The following is a 19,962-nucleotide window of genomic DNA, read 5'->3' as shown; positions in this document are numbered from 1 at the left end:
CCTTTAAGCAGTTTTAATTGAAACAAAATATATCTTCTTTCCAAAACCAACTTGCCCTCCTAACTTTCCTATTTCTGTCAAAGGCATCAGTTGTTTCTAGATACCCTAGCCTAAAATCTTTAAATTATGCTGATGCTTCTTATCTTTCATTTGCTTTTTAAAAAAATGCATTTTTTCCCTTCTTTTCTCTTTTTAGGTTTTTGCAAGGCAGTGGGGCTAAGTGGCTTGCCCAAGGCCTCACAGCTAGGTAATTATCTGAGGCCAGATTTGAACTCAGGTACTCCTGACTCCAGGGCCGGTGCTCTATCTACTGTGCCACCTAGCCGCCCCCCAAAATGCACTTATTGACAATCTACTCTGATCCCAAAAGGAATCGAATAGGCATCAAAGCAATTTGATTTTTCTGTATTCAAATTATTATTAAATTTCATGGTTCATGTTGTGAATCTTGTTCATTCTGGGAATTTGCCTTCAATTGAGAAATGACATGCTATCTCTGTTTAATATTTGATTTTTTTTTTCCTTTAGATGCCAATTGGAAAATAAAAGGCAGAGACCCGTCTTTGGTTGTAGCTTTCATCTGTAAGGTAAATTATCCTTTATTCAGAGAGTCCTTTTAAACTCTTATAACTTAAGTGAAATTCTTCCCCAGGTTCCTATTATGATGCTGATATGTTTGAGATTCATTGGTACCTAGCATATTTTTCCCTCAGTAAATTGATGAGAAATGCTTTTTTTTTTTAGGTTTTTGCAAGGCAATGGGGTCAAGTGGCTTGCCCAAGGCTGCACAGCTAGTAATTATTAAGTGTCTGAGGCCAGATTTGAACTTAGGTACCCCTGACTCCAGGGCCGGTGCTCTATCACTGTGCCACCTAACCGCCCCCAGTTCATATAGTCTTGCAATGTTTTTTTTCCTGAAACTATCCTCTTTTTCAGTTCTTATAAAACAGGAGTTCCTCAATACAGTCTCATACGGTGACTTGTTCAGTCCCAATTGATGAGTTCTTTTTTGCCGTTAAAAGAGCTGCTATAAATGTTTTTGTATATATGGGTCCTTTTCCTTTTCCTTTTCCTTTTCCTTTGCTCTCTTTGGGATACAGACTTAGTAGTGGTTATTGATGACTCAAAGGGTATTCACAGTTTTATAACCCTTTGTGAGTAGTTCCAAATTGTTCCCCAGGATAGTTGGAGCAGTTCACAATTTCACCTACAGTTCATTAGTTTACTTATTTTCCCTCATTCCCCCTAGCATTGCTGATGATGCTCATATTGCTGATAACTGAAGTGGTTCTCAAAATTGTTTTAATTGTCTTTCTCTAATCAATCGTGATTTAGAACATTTTTTTCATGTGATTATGGATAGGTAGCTTTAATTTCTTCTGAAATTGCCTTTGATTATTTATCAATTGAGGAATGGCTCTTTATGAATTTGCCTCAGTTCCCTTTTTGAGAAATAAGGCCTTATCAGAGAAACTTTGTTTCTTCATTTTAAATATTCATTCCAATACCTCTTCTGGTTTCCACAATCTCTTGAATTCTGTTCAAGTTCATTTTTGTTGTTTCCATGATACTATCCATCATATCCTCTGCCATGCACTTTTCCTGTTGTCTTTATTTTTTTTTGAAGGGTCTTTTCCAAAACATCCTATCTTCTCATTATGTGGCTAAAGTACTTAAGGCTTCTTCTTTGGTATTTGACCTTCCAATGGATAGCTTGTATTAATTTCTTAAGTATTGACTGATTTGATCTCCTTGCTGTCCAAGGGACTCTCAAGTCTTCTCCAGCACCATAGTTTGAAAGTTCTGCATATTGTCTTAAGTCTCATCATCATACAAAAACAATAGCTGATTATAAGGATGTTTGTCAGCAAGGTGTTATCTCTGCTTTTTTAGTATGCTGCTCCATTTTGACATAGCTTTTGTTCTAAGGAGAAAGTGTTTTTTTTTAAATTTCATGGCTGTAGTCACCATCTGCAGTGATCTTTGAGCTCAAGAATATAAAAGGTAATACTGCTTCCATTTCTTCACCTTCTCTTTGCCAGCCAGGAAGAGATGGGGGCAGTGACCAAAATAATTAGTCTCTTGTAGTTAAGCTTCATAAGACTTTTACACTTTCCTCTTTTAATCTTTTTGCAAGGCAGTGGGTTTAAGTGACTTCCCCAAGGTCACACTGGTAGGTAATTATTAAGTGTCTGAGGCTGAATTTGAACTCAGGTCCTTCTGACTCCAGGGCTGGTGCTCTATCACTGTGCCACCTGGTTGTTCTTCCTCTTCTACTCTTATCAAAAGGTTTCTTAAATTCATCTTCACTTTGTGCCATCAGAGTGGTTTCATCTGCATATCTGAAATTGGTGATGTAATTAACCTTTTAGCAAAATGTAGTTTCACTGATTATCACTCTTCTTAATTAGGAAGGACAATTTGTACTTTTGTCTGAGATCATGATTTCACTCCTGCCTTTTTTACTTCTCTTGAAGCATAATAGAGTCTACTGTGTTTTTGTTTCAAGTGTATCTCTTGTGTACAACATAATATTGGTTTCTGATTTCTAATCTCTTACTTTTTGCTTCTGCTTTATTGTTGAACTCATGCCATTCACATTCACACTTATGTTTTCCAGGCGCTTTTTTCTAATCTATTTTCTTCTGTTTGTTCTTGTATCTTTATTTTTTTTTACTTTTTTTTAAATTAAAGATTTTATTTATTTTGAGTTTTACAATTTTCCCCCAATCTTACTTCCCTCCCCCCACAGAAAGCAATTTGACAATCTTTACATTGTTTCCATGTTGTACATTGATCCAAATTGAATGTGATGAGAGAGAAATCATATCCTTAAGGAAGAAACAAAAAGTATAAGAGATAACAAGATCAGACAATAAGATATCGGGTTGTTGTTTTTTTTTCTGAATTAAAGGGAATAGTCCTTGAACTTGTTCAAACTCCACGGTTCTTTATCTGGATACATGTATCTTTATTTTTTTAATCTGTCCCTCCTGAAGTCTATTTTGCTTCTCAGCAGTCTCTCTTAATATGCCCTCCCTTTTATCATTTTCTCTTCACACCTCATTGTCTCTTATTCCCTTACCCTCCTAATTCCCTGTTATGTAAGATACTCTCTTTGAAAAAGATCAGATGAGAGAAAGATTTCTTTTTTATTTCAGAAAATTTTCCCCATTCTACTTCTTCCTTCCCATCTTCTTTCAGTGCATCCCTCTTTCTTACCACATTCATTTTCATTTTTTGGGGGGGGGGGGGGGAATCATCTCATTAGAATCAATTCACACTTGTTCTTTGTCTATGTAGACTCCTTCTAACAGTCTTAGTTAGGGTAAAATTCCTAGGATTTTTTACATGCAATATCCTTACATATAGGAATGTAAATAGTTTATTATTGAGTTTCTTTGATTACTCTGTCTTGTTTACTTTTTTTTGTAATGCTCTTGAGTCTTCTGTTTGAATGTCAAATCTTTTATTCCGATTCGTTCTTTTCATCAAGAATGCTTGGAAGCCCTCTATTTCATACAATTTAAATTTTTTTCCCCTGAGGGATTATACTCAGTTTTGCTGGGTAGATTATTCTTGTATTGTAATCCTATCTTCTTTCTTTCCTTGATCACCGTATTTTAAAGCCCTTTGTTTCTTTAATGTGGAAGCTGCTAAGTCTTTTGTGATCCTGACTCTGGCTCCATGATATTTAAATAGCTATTTTCTGACAATTTGTAATATTTTCAACTTGACCTGAGAGCTCTGGAATTTAGCTATAAAATTCTGGGAGTTTTCATTTTGGAATCTCAGAATCTGGATTCTTTCAATTTCTGTTTTACTCTCTGAATCAGAGAAAATGTCTAGACCAATTTTTTGATAATGGGTTTCTGGTGTCCAACAATTCTTTTTTTTTTTTTTTTGCAAGGCAATGGGGTTAAGTGGCTTGCCCAAGGCCACACAGCTTGGTAATTATTAAGTGTCTGAGGTCGGATTTGAATTCGGGTCCTCCTGACTCCAGGGCAGGTGCTTTATCCACTGTGCCACCTAGTCGTCCCCCAACAATTCTTAAATTTCTCTCCTGGATCTGTTTTCTAGATCAGTTATTTTTCCAATGGACTTTCACATATACTTCTGTTTTTTCATTCTTTTGACTTTGTTTTATTGTTTCTTGGTGACTCAAGGAGTCATTAACTTCTCACCTAACTCTAATTTTAAAGAATTATTTTCTTCAGTGAGCTTTTGTACCTCTTTTTTCCATTTGATCAAGTCTGTTTTTTTAAGGAATACAGTGAATTTTTGTGCCTACTTTTCCCTTCAGCTTATTTTGCTTCTTGAGGAGTTCTTGAGGGAATTTTTTGGTGCTTTCAAGGTATGATAGTGGGAGATGTGTGTTCTAGTCTGGGTTCTGGTCTTTATATAGGAAGGGTCTCTGCTCCCCTGTAGCTTCAAGTGCTAGTGCTTCTGTTGGCCTCGGAACTGTGATTATGATTAAGATGTATGAGCTTTGTGATTCAGACTATTGATTGCTCTAAGCCTTTTAGGTTTATTGCTCAGGAAGAAATAATTTTAAAGATATCCAGTATAGGGCAACTCACTTCCTATTGAAGCAAAGATTTCATATTTGGATGACTTTAATCATTAACAAGTGATTCCTTACATCAGAACTGTATTTATAGGGGCAGCTGAGTGGCACAGTGGATAGAGCACTGGCCCTGGAGTCAGGAGGACCCGAGTTCAAATCTGGCCTCAGACACTTAATAATTACCTAGCTGTGTGGCCTTGGGCAAGTCACTTAACATCATTGCTTTAAATAAATAAATAAAAAAAATTTTGAAAAGCTGTATTGCATAGTTTTTCCCATTGCTCTTTTTTTCTGACTTCTGAGACCAAATAGAAGTCTAATCCTACATCTACAGGATAGTACCTCAAATGCACATAGTCTTCATTGGAGTCTTCTTTTCTCTAAGTTTAATCAATTTCTTCTCTAGTCTTTCTGTGGCTTGGATGTATGCTCCTTTACCCTCTTGGAAATCTATAGATTTTCATTATCCTTCCTAATCACAGGTGCCCACAACTGATTATATAATCATTGTTGTTTGACCAGAGCAAAACACACAGACCATTTATTTACTGGAAGCTCTGCCTCTACATGTAGTTCAAAATCAGGTTAGCTTTTTTAGCTGCCATATCACACTTTAGATTTTTCAAAGTGCTGTAAGCAAACTTCCCTGATTCTGTTCTTAAGAAGTTGATTTTTTTGGACCCAAATGAACTTGGGTGAACTTGATGTTTATCCTTACTTAATTCTTTCCACTTAGGGTTATTTTGAGGCAACTAGGTGGTGTAGTGGGTAGCTGAGCCTGGAGACAGGATGACCTCAGTTCAAATCTGACCTCAGATACCTACTAGTGACCTTTGGCAAATCACTTAACCTTTGTTTGCCTCAGTTTCCTCATCTGTAAAACTGGAATAATAATAGCACCTTCCTCCCACAGTGGTCTTAAGGAACAAATGACATAATAATTGTTAATGACTTCTCTTCTACCTGGCATATAAATTCTATGTGATCTTAGCTATTGTTAGTACTCCTTTTAATCTATAAATCTGATAAATTGTGCCACACCTTCTGCTTCTTTGTTATCTCGAAAAGAATTACAAATATTTTTATATATTCTTATTTAGAGCTTTTGCTTAGGACAAATCATTTCTTTAATCTGTTCTTCCTCTTAATTCTCTTCTCTTCTTCCTCTATTTCCCTGATGAATGAAATATATTTCTGTACCACACACAGTTGGGTTTGTGTGTGTGTGTGTGTGTGTGTGTGTATGTGTGCTACTTCCTCCTTCCTTTCCTTGTTTATATAGACTTCTTGTGTACCCATTTCTGTAAGATAATTTTTCCTAACTTTCCTTTCCATTCCCCCTTTAATTCTTCTAAGATCAAGCTTTTAAAAAAATGAAATAAATTAATTAATAAATTAATGAGCTAATAAAATTAATTTCATTAGATTGTTGCTGGACTTGGACATTGTTTTTTTTTAATTATTTAATTTCTCAATTACATGTTCAGATAGTTTTCAGTAATCACTTTTTGGAGGGGCAAGGCAGTGGGGTTAAGTGGCTTCCCCAAGGCCACTCAGCTAGGTAATTATTAAGTGTCTGAGGCCAAATTTGAACTCAGGTCCTCCTGACTCCAGGGCTGATGCTCTGTCCACTGTGCCACCAAGCTTCCCCCCTCATTTTTTGTAAGACTTTGAATTTCACATTTGTCTCCCTCTCTTCTTCCTTTGACATAGTAATCTAGTATAGGTTAGACATGTATAATTATGTTGAACATAATTTTGTATAAATCATGTCATGAAAGAATCAATGCAAAAATGAAAAAAAATATGAGAAAGGAATAAGAAACATCAAACAAAACAAATTTTAAAAATTGAAAATAGTAAACTGTGGTCTGTAGTCAGACTTCATAGTTGCTTCTCTAGATGTGGATGGTGTTTTCCATTATAGATCTTTTATAGTTTCTGAGAAGAGCAAGTACATCATAATTGAAGATCAACACATCTTAGTGTAGTAAAACTTCCAGACCTTTTTTTCAGTTAGATCTGACTTATGACGATAGGGCATCACATATCTCCCTATATTACAGATATACATACATCTCCTCCTCTTGTTAGAATGTAAACAGTCTATAGTTCCTTATGATTATTCTTTCATGTTTTATCTTTTTATGCTTTTTTTGACTTCTTTGTATGTCAGATGTTTTAGCAGCCCTGGTCTCTTCAGCAGGAATGCTTTGAAATCCTCTATTTCTTTAAAGGTTCTTTTGCTGACCAAGTTATTCTTGATTGTGAGCTTAGATCTTTTGCCTTCTGTAATATCATGTTCCAAACTCTCTGCTAATTGGTGTCATCATAACTGTGACTTATTTTTTGCCTTATTTTTTGCTGTATGTAATATTTTTTTTCTTTGACTTGTAGTTTCTGTTTGGCTATAATGTTCCTGGGAGTTTTCATTTCGGGTTTTTTTCTCTAGCTCTAAGAGATCTTAGCAGTTTCTTTTGTGTTTTCTTGAAACATGATGACTAGACTCCTTTTTATAATGTTTTTTCAGGTAAGTCTAGTGATTTTTTTTTAGGTTTTTGTAAGGCAAATGGGGTTAAAGTGGCTTGCCCCAAGGCCACACAGCTAGATAATTATTAAGTGTCTGAGACCAGATTTGAACCCAGGTACTCCTGACTCCAGGGCCGGTGCTTTATCCACAAGTCCGGTGATTTTTAAAATTATTTCTTCCTGATCTGTTTTTCAGTTTAGTTGTGGAATAGCCTTTGACTTTTTTTTTTTAATATTTCTTGTTTCTCATGAATTCATTAGTTTCTGTTAGGCCTAATTTTCAGGGAATTTTTGTTTGAGCAATGAACTAGAAATACAAAAGTTTTGTGCCACATTTTTAATTTCCTTTCTTATTTTTTTTCTTTTCTAGCTATCATTTCTTTTATCTTCTGCATTCTGAATTCTTCTGTAATAATATTTTCAAACATTTTGTTAACACTTAATCTTTTTTCTTTAGGGTTTTTTTTGTTTGTTTGGTTTTTTGTTTTTTTTTTAAGTTTTTGCAAGGCAATGATTAAGTGGCTTGCCCAAGGCTGCACAGCTAGGTAATTATTAAGTGTCTGACGCCAGATTTGAACTCAGGTACTACTAACTCCAGGGCTGTTGCTCTATCCACTGTGCAACCTAGCCGCCTCCAACACTTCATCTTTTTTAGGAATTCTGGTTGAATTTCTGGCCATGTTCTCTTTCTTTGAGACTTTGCTTGTAAATATTTTGAATTTATTATCTTCCGAGTTTGTGTCTTGAAAGTCTCTGTTATTGGAACAGCTTTTCATGATGGGATTCTTTTCTTTTTCTTTCTCATTTATCCTGCCTACCCCCTGATTTTAAATTTTATATTAGGGCTAGACTCTAGGTCTGGACTGGTCAGGTTGCTGCTGTCTTCAATATTGAGTGTTGTTATTTCAGGATCTCAGGAGTACCTCAGACTGGAAATCTGCAAGCCTTCACAGTTCCCAAAGTGGGGTGATCTAGGGTAAAGTTTGGTTACCTCTCCACCCCTCCACCTCCCCATCTGAGTACTGTAGGATCCTGACCTGGGTTTGGTTCTAATCACTAGGCCTGTGAGTCTGCCCCATTTGAAATTTCATTAGACTGTTGCTGGACTTGGTCATTGTTAGGCAATGAAAAGTTCTTCTCCTGGTTCAGAGTGACTAAACTATGGCTTTACATTTGGTTTCGGATTCCATCCCTGATGCCTCCTCTGCAGGATGGAGAGTGGGCTATAAGCTAAAACTGAGGCTCCACCCTCTTCCTGGGATCTTTGTTTCAGAACTGTTGCTTACTTCAAATCATATTACTTGCAGGACATAAACCAAGCTTCTTGGCCCTTTCTCACCCTTGAATGCCAACCCTTGGCTCAGGTTCCTCTCCCTAGGCTAATTTGGATCTCTAATTCAGAACTGGGTAATAAAGGATGCAGTTGCCCAGTTGACATGATACCTCTTCTAAACTTAAACTTATGTATCATAAGTTTAAGTTCCTTTAGGTTGATTCTGGGACCTCTTCTAGCATTGATCCACAACTTCTCCTTGCATTGTGTTCTGTGTGGTACTTACGGTTGAGTCTATGTCTTCTCTTGTCTGTTTGTCTGTCTACCTGTCTCCACATGGACTGTAAAAATGACTTTTTTCCCCCTTGGAATTTCTAATACATTTTTTTTTTTTGGAAGGCAAATGGGGTTAAGTGGCTTGCCCAAGGCCCACATAGCTAGGTAATTATTAAGTGTCTGAGACCGGATTTGAACCCAGGTACTCCTGACTCCAGGGCTAGTGCTTTATCCACTGCGCCACCTAGCCACCCCTCTAATACATTTTTAAGATTTATTTAGATTATTTCCTGAGAGCAGTGGGGAGGGAGTTTAGGAAGAATGAGGAATAGGTTTGAAGTTTGATGTATTTCTTCCTGCTGTTCTCAGGCAAATTTAATGACTAATAAAATCGAGGCTTATAAGCACTGGCCTTGGAGTCAGGAGTACCTGGGTTCAAATCTGGTCTCAGACACTTAATAATTACCTAGCTGTATGGCCTTGGGCAAGCCACTTAACCCCATTTGCCTTGCAAAAACCTAAAAAAAAAAATCGAGACTTATTCTCTGAATTAAAAAGAATTATGTATTATCAGGCAAGAATGGGATTTTCTCTTAACAATTGATTAAAAGCAAGTCTTTTTATTTCTCATTTTTCATATTCAACTTCTGTTTGCAGCTTCATGTGAAACAAGGAAATTTTTTGGTTCACAAAGCAAAAGATCTGGGGCTTCCAGTGTAAGTAGGGGAAAGGCAGTTGATATGGGGAGCATATTCTGGCCATTACTTGTAGAACTAATGGATCTGACATGGAAGTTTTGTTTTTTTACTTTCAGTGGTACGTCTGCCATTGCACCTATAATTGCTGCTGTAAAGGCTGGGAAAAGTGTCACTTATGAAGGAAAAGAGGTAAGACTGGGTTTTTGTGAGTTCAAGACAATTGGCAGAGCTTAGAACTGTGGCTTAGAATTTGCCCTGGCACTGGGCAAGATCCATGTTATGATCATATTGGAGAGTTCACATTTTTTCACTTAGTCTTTTCACACAAATATGCAAATTTTTCTTACTGATCAGCAATCTGTAACCAGTTTGGTTTAGTATACTACAAATACCATATTAGATTTTTATTGTTTGAATTTTCCCTCACCAAATTTTAATTTAGTTGAGTAGTAGTTGTAATCAGGTTAATAGCCAGTCATCTGTTCCAAAAATACTTATAGTGAAATTGCATTTTGCCTAGGACTTAAAATTCTAGATTTATACTCTAGAGGTTGCTATAGAGATAAGGCTAGGTGTATATAAAAATATAGTTATATATTACAACTCCAGGGAAATACAGCTTCCTGGACCCTATCACTCTAAGTTCCTAACTCTTCAGATATGTCGTTGTGAATTATAGATACATTTAGAATTAAATTACTACATGGATAGAAAAGATTTACAAACTTAACAGAGAAGACATATAGATCATTAGTTTTGGGATAAAGAGGCAATTTTTATGGAAACTAATTTTATTTTTTTTGTATAACTCTACAAACTCTACATCTTGGATGTTAGACAAGTATGTTTTTATAGTATCAAGACTTTTAATGTTGTCTTTATCCTTATTTTTTCCTTTAGATATTTTCAAACCAAATTCTCCTTGTTGTTTTATTATTTTATAGATTTTGCCAGAGGAGATTTGTAGCCCTCCAGATCCTGGCTCTGTTTTTATTGTGGTGGAGTGTCCTGACCAAAGATTTGTAGAACCAATCTGTGAAAATGACACCTTCCAGAGGTATGGGCTAAACTGAGTGAAGAATTACATTATATTAATGCAAAACCAAATGCAAAAAGAATGTTTTTGACCCAGCCTATGATTTCATCAAGGAAACTAACTTATCTATGAAGAACAACAACTGGTTTACAGCTTGTGGTCTTCAGAGAGTTCAGGAGCACTGAGTGATTTAGTGACTAGCCAAAATGTGTCAGCAGGAGGACTTAAACCTGGGCAGAATTCTGACTTGGTGGGCTACTAGCAGCTCTCTTTTCCATGCCCTGTATTGCAGATTAATCTTTTTTAGAGTATTGCTCAAGATACAAGTGCTTGTCTTTGTTTTAGGATATCTGTTCTCCAAAATAATTTTTAGTTTGTAGTAATTGTAGTAAAGGCTATTTTTTACCTTATCTATACGGTACATTTTCAAATACCTGTTGAAAAACAGATAAAAAAATTCTCTCTCAGGATTAGACATGTATTACTTATCTTTACTTGAGAATGAGTGTATGATATGTATTTAAAATAATAATAGAAACCAAGAGATTCTCATCTCCCCTAGTAGACTAGAAATTCTAAAGTTGACTGTAGTGCAGACATTTTACAACTATCAGATTCTTTTTTTTTGTTGTTCGTTATTGGTTGTCTCCTATGTTTACTATTTTATGTTTACCTATAATGGGAACTCAAGGAACTAATTAATTTCACTTGTGTTTTCCTGATAGAGGCATGGTATTTAGGTGATTTCTAGATCTTCTGTAATAGGATAAGATTGATATTGTCTGAACTAGTTTCTTGGACACGTTATTTAATTATTACTTATTACTAGGATATTAGTAGACTTATTTATGTCAAAAATTCAAGGCAGAAATAGTTTCTCTTCAGTCCTCTACCTTTCTTGTATTTGGGATAGAAGAATGCTTATAGTATTGACTCAATCCTTCCTGAACCATTTTATGGACTAACCCACAAGTCTTCATTCAAGGTCATTTAAGATAAACTCCTTGAAAATCATAAAATTGGAGAACTTAGGAAAAAGTGCAATGGATGCAGAGGAGGATTTTCTGAGGGATACAGGGAAATTGGGGAAATTTCCTGGATTCTACTAGGTATTTCTTTTAGCATGTTTAGAAACTATGGAAGCAAAAATCCCTGCTAAATACTAGGTAGCTAAATTGACTCGTCAGTTAGTCCATAGAGGAATTTGGTTTCCTCTAATTCCAATTGGAGTACTTATTGCACATACTTATTATATTGTTTTCATTAAATTATTATTATTAATTTCAGGTATCAAGAGGGTAAGGCAGAGGCTCATGTGGCTGTGGTTGTTCACATGACTCCAGAATCAATATTGCAAGATAGCAGATACCAGCAGTGGATGGAAAGGTATTGAACAAGACACAGCTTAAGTAGCTTTTGTATCCTGAAGTAGACTATCAAACCTGGGAGAGGCATGAGTGCTAATCTAATTTAACCAACTCATTTATCTGATTTGGAAACAGAGACCTAAAGAAATTAATATTTTATTAATATTATTATAGCACATATATAATATATATATTAGTGGAGATATATGTATTTATATATTTCTAAATTGAGATATCTATCTATATATATTTATAATAAATTTTATATATATAAAATCTCTTCCTCTTTCCCTTTCTCACCTCTTTGAGCTGGAATGTCTGTCCATATTATTTCATTGATTAGAATCAATACCTAATTCTGCTTCAGGAGCTGTTCAGCTATTCTTTGTTTCCCAAACTTGCTCTTTAAAGAGTATGCAGCAAGGGCTCCATTAGGGAACTGGATAATGCACGACATAGATATCAAATGGCATACTTTCACACCTTTCAGTACTTCAAGATTCTCTTGGGTTCTCTTCCTATCCTGTCTTCAGTTGCTGGAATGTTCTATATGGAATGTTCTCTCCCAGACCTCCATTATCTCCATACCTCTCTGTTCCTTAAGCCTCTGAGTGGAAAAAATAATTCACTGTGACTTCTTGAATTGCTTGATGAGAATTCAGTCCTATGCATTTTCTAGATCTTTGTAGAACTGGTTTGGTGGGACAGTTCTAATTCTTTACCATCTTGACTCCAACCCTGTCAAGTCTTAGTTGTTTAAGATCAAAGGCTTCTAATTGACTAATAATTATTCTTTATCTTTATTTCCCTGATGTTGATAGTTCAACTTTTTCAAACCCTTCCTCTATTATAAGAGTCATGGAATATTTGATTTTGTCTTTTATTTATACTTTCTGTATCAACTCTATAAGCGTCTTTCCCATTGATCTTAATGTGGTGTGAATGGGAGCTTTTACTTTTTATTACTGAGAAAATACCACACATTCTTCAACGGTTGTTTTGCTCACAAGATGTTATGGACATATATTTTCGCCAGCTCATTGCCCATAGTTCCCTATTTTCCACATCACTTTCCTCATATTTAAAAAAATTTAACTATGAAATCATTGTAAGCCCCTGCTGACTACAACAATCTAGGCCTCAGCTAGGCAAGTGAAATGGATTGGGTCCAGGTCTAGAATATTAGGAGACTTGTGAATCATAAAATGTAATTAATTTAACTTTACTGGTGATAAGAAATAAAAACAATTCCTAAGGTGTTTTAAAAGCAACAACAAGATATCAACATAAAATAGCTTCTCATGCTGCCTCTTCATCTACCAGAGCAAAAAGCCATACTAGGTCTGGAAAGTATTCCCTGTGGCAATAGGAATACTACTGATAACCTCTGAACCTTATGCCTTTAAGACCATGTATGCCTCTGGCAGCAAGTAATCCAAAGCACTGATGATTACAAGAATGGCTAGAGACCCCTGAAAGGAAACTAGGTCAGTTTACATAAAATGGGTGCTTCCCCTAGCTTAAGGTGTAAAGAAAAACTTGCACCTTATTCCTGTTCTTTCTTTACTTGTCATCATTCTTTTCATTTCCTAAAAATTGGAATTGAATAAAAATGGATTCTTCTTTATCAGAGCAAAAATGTAGATGACCAGTTGGGGTTGTTGGAGAAGAGGTCCTGTTTAGTGTAGGCTATTTTAGACAGATTCAGAAGTCCCTTCTGTCTCTGGGATTCTATGATTCTTCTAATTCCTAACCTTCCTTCAAGTCCTATCTCTTCCCTGAAGTCTTGCCTTTTGTTCACTCTTGAATTCTGGTAAAAGATACTCTTTATTTTTTAAACCTATGTATTTGACATTTAGATATTGTAGCTTGCTTTCATATAGAAATCTCCTGAAGGAACCCTATCCTCCATCTTATGCTATTGCCTTGCACCTTAATAGGATATTGATGTATATTGATGTATATGTATATAGTAGGATATTTATTAATTTTAGAAACATGCAGCTGACTTCTTTTTATTGATATTTTATTTTTCCAATTGCATGCTATGAAAGTTTTTCAACATTCATCCACACGCATATTTATAAGATCCACAAATTTCTTCAACCCACCCTCTTCCCTTCAATGGCTAACAGTGAACATTGTACATACATATTTGTGTTTAGCATGTTTATGTATTAGTCATTTTCTGTATGAGGAATTAGGACTAAGGGAAAAGGAAAAAAACATGGGATAGGAAGGAAAACAAGAGAAATTTTTTTTAGTTTGTTTTTTTTTTTTGAAAGGCAAATGGGGTTAAGTGGCTTGCCCAAGGCCACACAGCTAGGTAATTATTAAGTGTCTGAGACCAGATTTGAACCCAGGTACTCCTGACTCCAGGGCCGGTGCTTTATCCACTTCGCCACCTAGCCGCCCCAGGAGAAATTTTTAAAAAGTGATCCTGGTGTTCATTTAGATTCTGTAGTTTTTGTTTTGTTTTGTTTTGTTTTGTTTTTTGTTTTGTTTTGTTTTTCTTTGTCTGGATGTGGATGGTATTGTCCCTAACAGGTCTCTCAAGGCTGTCCTAGCTCTCTGAACTGCTATTTCTGACTTCTTTTGAATTAAATAACATGAGCCTCTTGAATGTGAAATTACTAAAGTTAATGCTGAAATTGAACAGGCTTACTAAAGACTCCTAGTATCTTGGACTCCTTTTTTTCATTGTCCTTCCTCTTTTACCATTTCTCTCCCTTCCCCTTTTGTGTTATTCTGTCCTGTTCCCTCTGATCTAATCTTCCTTCTATTATTTTCCTTTTTGAGTATACTTTTACTTCTCTAGTCTATCTTCTTTCCTCTTATTATATCTTTCCTTTCATGCTCCAGGCTTCTCATTTCACTTTGATTCCATCTGCCTGTATGGTTACCATTAATTGTATCTTCATTTTCTTCTCCAGGTTTGGCCCCCAGACTCAGCATTTGATCTTGAATGAGAATTGTACTTCTGTACACAATCTCCGTAGCCTTAAGATTCAAACTCAGCTCAACCTCATTGACTCAAACATATTTCCTCAGCTCACCAGCTACAATTGCAAGGTAGAATATTTATGATTATTCTGTATTAATTGGTCTTTTGGGTATTTTCTTCTCCTCATTCTATTTCTTTATCTTTTTCAGGAGGATCTGGCTACCTTCTCACTGCCTGTAATCCGTGGTGAGTGCCTCCTGAAGTACCAGCTAAGACCCAAACTGCATTGGCAGAGGTGTGTGATCCTAAAATCATTTTACTGTTGAACTTTGGATGGAGAGATTCAGACCATTGTGCATTTATTTGAATCCTGCCATTTGAAATTCTACATAGTAATTTTGTCTTTATTAGAATATCTTCTTGATTTTTTTTAAGACTACAGACAAATGACTTCGCCTTAAATTATCTTTATATACAAGCAAATCACTTCTCAGGTAATTAAGAGAAGACTTAACAGTTAGATTTTCCATCTATGCTGATAGGCTTGTGGAATGGTTCACTGTCTTTGGAATTACTGGAATTAATTTAAATTGGAAGACTTGAAGACAGTCTGGTTTGCTCCTGTTCTTAGTATCCTAAGCCTGAAAATGCCACAGCACTTGAATAGCAGAATATAGATAAGGCAGAAATTGGTGGCACACCAACTAAAGATAGGAATAGGAACTGGACCTGTGAATTGATGGGTATAGAGAACTCTAAGGAGGAAATTCTTTCTGCTAATTTATGTTGGCACTATCTTTGCAACTTATCTTATCAACTCTTTAAGAGAGTTGCCTGAGCAGTTCAACTCAATTCTAACTTTTAGCTTTAGAGAGTACCTAGAGGCTGTGCCTTGCCAGAGTCCGTCAACTGGTGTATATCAGGGGTAGGATTTGAATCCAAGTCTTCTAGATTTTAAGTACTGCTTCATATGGCTTCTGCAACTGAAACTAATGTACTGAAATTGATAATGTAAGTTCAGTTCCTCAAAAATATAAAATGTGGGAAACTTTTCTTTAGGACTTTGAATTAATAGTGTGCTGTGGTAACCAAAATAATAAACATTTATAATCCAATAAGAGAGGCAAGGTGTTCAGGATGTCTTAGTCCTATTATACTCTAACTTTGTTTAGACATTACCTTATTGTGTTTAGTTCTAGATGATTCATTTTAGACATTAACAAACTGCAGATTGTTCAGAGGAAGGTTAACAGTATGTGGAACAACCCTTGAGATAATGTTTATTATTATTATTCCTTTGAAGGGATTTGGAAATATTTAGCCTAGATAAGACATAGTGAAAGATTTGACAGTTGTTTCCAGGGGGTGCAAAGAACACTGGATTTGGAGTGAGTAACCTAGATTCAAAGCCTAGCTCAGCCACTTAAAATTTCTATCACCTTTTAATTCTCTAAGCTTTAATTTCTCAATTTTGGACTGGAGGATTTTTTTAGATTTTTCTCACTCTAACCTCTATCATCTTGTGTTGCATATTTGAAGAGCTATAATGTGGGAATACCCCAGAAGGTCAGAACTAGATTATAAGTTGAGGAGAGAGTTTAGCTTTATGTGAGAAAAAATTTTCTATTAATTATAACTTTCCAAAAATGGAGTGTTCTATCCTAAAAGATAGATTCCCATTTTCTAGAGGTCTTGAAGAGATAACTGAATGATCACTTTGGGAATTTGATGTAGAAATTGTTTGTGTTCCTTTCAGCTCTGAAATCCTTTGATAGAGTAAGTATATCTCTTAGTCCTATTGACAACATTCAAGCAGAAGAGGATTTTTATTCCTTTTCTGTGTCAAGGGAAACAGGCTTAGTTGGCTCAAAGCCCTGGGAAATGATAGAAATAGTTTGGGAGTTCAGAACTATAAAGGAAGTTACTCCATCTCTCTTAGATGAGAAATGTTCCAAAGAACAGCACAAAGAGATTATCGCTTAACTGGTAATTTGGTCAAGCTGCAATTTAGATAATTTTCTGGAGATTGTTGTCAAGCCAGTCCAGATATCAGAATTGATTTGCTAATATGGATTTTTCCCCCCTTCTTCAGGGATGCCTGTATCACTTGCAATCTTAATGAGTTTGTGACTGAAGCTCTGGAGTTACCTAATTTTCAGGAAAGGGTGCAGGAGTATAAGGAAAGCATGCCAAACAGTACAGCACTTTTAGGTGAGTGGAAACTCTATCTTGATAAATATTTTTTCAGTGCTTTTACAAGTCTTTACAAAGTAAAGATTTCATTGATATCTTGTTGATTGCCTAGGATGTTTGTGTGGATAGATTAGATAATATTGTTATATTTGAGTTTATATCTTAAGAGTTCAATTTTCTGTCCTTCGAAGATAAGTAGATAGCTGATATAGTTCCACTAAATGAAATTATTCTGAGCAACATTAGTGTTTAAAGGAAATAGCATTAGCCTCTTGTCATAACTACTTGGAACTGATTATAAAAGCCTTAGACTAGTCATTTCCCCTCCCTGGGCCTCAGTTTCTTCATTTGTAAAATGAGGAACTTGGAATTTAGAAATTCTATCTGTAAAAATCACATAAATTATCAGAAATGGAAGATGTTGGGAATTTTTGTTTTTTTGTTATTGAGATTTATCTATTCTGACATTTTCATTGTGCAGATTTGAAAATCAAATAAGTGATGTTCCATGTCATAGATCAATTTTTGTGGTAGATATGGTGATCAAACCCAGGCTCCTAATTCCTTTTCCAACACTAAGAAAAAAAGACTATATCCCCTCCTCTTGGCCAGGCAGTTATTAAGGCTGCAATAGTTTATAAAGTGTTGGGGGGTTTTTTCAATCATTGGATAATTTTTTTCTACTTTTTTGAAATGTTCAGGCTCCTAGTTATTGTCAATTCCTGATTTTCTTGCAGCATTTTGAAAATCTCAAAACTTTTAAGTTCTTTCCATTTGTGTTTTGGGAAAAGTTTATTACACAATGAGTGTATTTGATTTCTAACTAAAAATTAGTAGTGGCCTAAAATAGTTTTATTTGTCTATAAAATGTTTAAAAAAATTAGTCATCTATAAAATGGTGACTGATAACAGATTTTAATAAGTCACACAAAAGTTTTTTTTATGTTTAGAAGAGAAAAAGTATTATTTCTTAGAGACATGTGACAGAATTTGTGTAATTTCACAGATAACTTAAGTCTTTGAAAGTCACATTCCTCATATTTTATCTCTTTGGCCATGAGAAGAAAACCATGTGGTTATCAGTCTTAACTATCTTTGTTTTTAAAAGAAAGAAGAACAATAATCACTTGTATAATTATCATTTTAGAACCTCTAGTTTCTCCTGCATTGAATCACAAAAACCAATTCTGAGTTGAGGAAACTCATCCTTCCTCTACTCTAAGCTTGACTTGTGAGTTTGATTTTTTTTTTGAGGCATGCTATCTCCATCAGGGGACCTCTCAGTACTTGGTTTTTGAATGTATTGTTGTAGATTGTTAGGTTGAATATTGAATAATTCTTGGTCAGGGAAAATGGGACATTTTCTATGTACTTTTAAACAGGAAAAGGCATCCCGTATCCAGAAGTCATCTTCCTCGGAACAGGCTCTGCTATTCCAATGAAGATCAGAAATGTCAGTTCCACACTTGTGAATATAAGGTATTCTTTTGGAATAGTAAGGAATTTTTTTATATTGTAATTTCTTTGGTAGCAGGGTCTCCAGACCCACAGTGTTGAATGTTGGACATGAAGTAATTCCCTAATCATTGCACACTACAGACCAAATCAAGTATTTTCATTGTTCCTCATTCCCTATTTGGGATATGATACAATGCCATGGCTATAAATTCACCTGTTTTTGTTAAGTATTTAGGGATTATCATTGTATATTCCATTTACTTGATTTTGGAAGTTGTGAAAACTTCTATAGTTGGGAGTGGGGAAGCTTAACATTTCATCTTGGTAAGTGTCTGCTAAGTGATAAGAAATACTCATATCTTGAAATTTTATAATTATTAGTCTCTTCAATAGTATGGTTATTGAACATCAATTTTTTTCAGTCTTTCAAAATGGTTGAAGTACTTAAGTACTTAAAACTTTTTTTAACAGTACCTTCTTAAAACAAAGTTAATGAAACATATACTGGTATCAGATTACCTAGGGTATTCCCACAAATATAGTTATTTGGGACAGAAGCCACAAGAAGAAAAGTGACCCCTTTTCTTGTGTGAGTTCTCCTTGACATGACAACCTATAATGCTGAAATTTTATCTTGCAGTTTACCTGCATCAAGAATGAAGGAGTTCTCTGTAATCTAAGAATTTTGAATTACTGTTCTCCATTTAATTCTGAGATATACTAAAAATAGCTTTTGGGGGATGGCATTCATGATGTAAGGAAAATAAAAATAGTTAAAAAATATGGGAGTGATTTAGTGGGAAGGAATATTATTTGCACTGAAGGCCTGGACAGGATTTTCTAACCCAAAATTTAGTGGCATTTCAGAGAAGCTTTCTTTGTGAAACACAGACTTGCTCCCTGGTCCAGTTTTATTGCCACAATAGTATTCCATTCCTCTATCTTTAGAAGTAAGAAAACATAACAATAATAAGTACTAGAAAGCTCTGGATTGGCACTCAAAAGATTTAGGTTCAAATTTCAATTCCAGCATTTGCCTTTTGGCAATGATTTACCTCTCTGAATTTTTTTTTTCTCATTTCAAAAATAGGATTGATAATATTGGTACCAACTCCTTCACAGGGCACTGGTGAAATGGTAGTGTATTAATCAATCTGGAAACTAGTGGCTAGAGTGCTGGTTTGGGAGTCAGGAAGACCTGAGTTCTGATCCAGCCTTGGACATTTACTAGCTGCATAACCCTGGGCAAATTATTATTTTCATTTGAATTTTAGAGCACTGCTCTATCTTAAGGAAATTTACTCATTAACATTTTTTTTTCTGTTGGTATTAAACCTTATGGTATTTTCCTTGGCAGCTCTGGCCAGTCTCTGCTACTAGATTGTGGGGAAGGCACCTTTGGGCAGCTTTGCCGTCATTATGGAGATGAAGTGGATAGAATTCTGGTTAACATTGCTGCTGTGTTTGTATCTCATATCCATGCCGATCACCATACAGTGAGTACTGATCTAAAATCAAGATTTATTTTACTCACTGGCTCAGTTGCCTTTTTATTGTGGCTCTCTTTTCAATTTTGTGTCCAAATATTTTTTTTTCCTCAGTACTAGTTCATTCTCTTTTA

At 35.3% G+C, this 19,962-nt stretch overlaps 1 protein-coding gene across 3 annotated transcripts in view; it reads left to right on the top strand.

The window, feature by feature from the left end:
- Nucleotides 1–19,962, top strand: part of ELAC2 (elaC ribonuclease Z 2) — a 62,135-nt gene that overhangs the window by 24,350 nt on the left and 17,823 nt on the right. For all 3 annotated transcript variants that reach the window (XM_074225153.1, XM_074225154.1, XM_074225155.1), the window contains 10 exons: nt 529–587; nt 9,303–9,361; nt 9,460–9,532; nt 10,288–10,400; nt 11,667–11,765; nt 14,680–14,818; nt 14,900–14,985; nt 16,783–16,901; nt 18,266–18,362; nt 19,699–19,837. In XM_074225153.1, the coding sequence (XP_074081254.1) occupies nt 529–587; nt 9,303–9,361; nt 9,460–9,532; nt 10,288–10,400; nt 11,667–11,765; nt 14,680–14,818; nt 14,900–14,985; nt 16,783–16,901; nt 18,266–18,362; nt 19,699–19,837 (983 nt within the window). The remainder of the gene's footprint in view (nt 1–528; nt 588–9,302; nt 9,362–9,459; nt 9,533–10,287; nt 10,401–11,666; nt 11,766–14,679; nt 14,819–14,899; nt 14,986–16,782; nt 16,902–18,265; nt 18,363–19,698; nt 19,838–19,962) is intronic.

Source organism: Macrotis lagotis, chromosome 2 (assembly GCF_037893015.1).
Source record: "Macrotis lagotis isolate mMagLag1 chromosome 2, bilby.v1.9.chrom.fasta, whole genome shotgun sequence".
In the NCBI taxonomy this organism is placed as follows: domain Eukaryota; kingdom Metazoa; phylum Chordata; class Mammalia; order Peramelemorphia; family Peramelidae; genus Macrotis; species Macrotis lagotis.
This window is presented reverse-complemented; position numbering and strand designations above follow the sequence as displayed.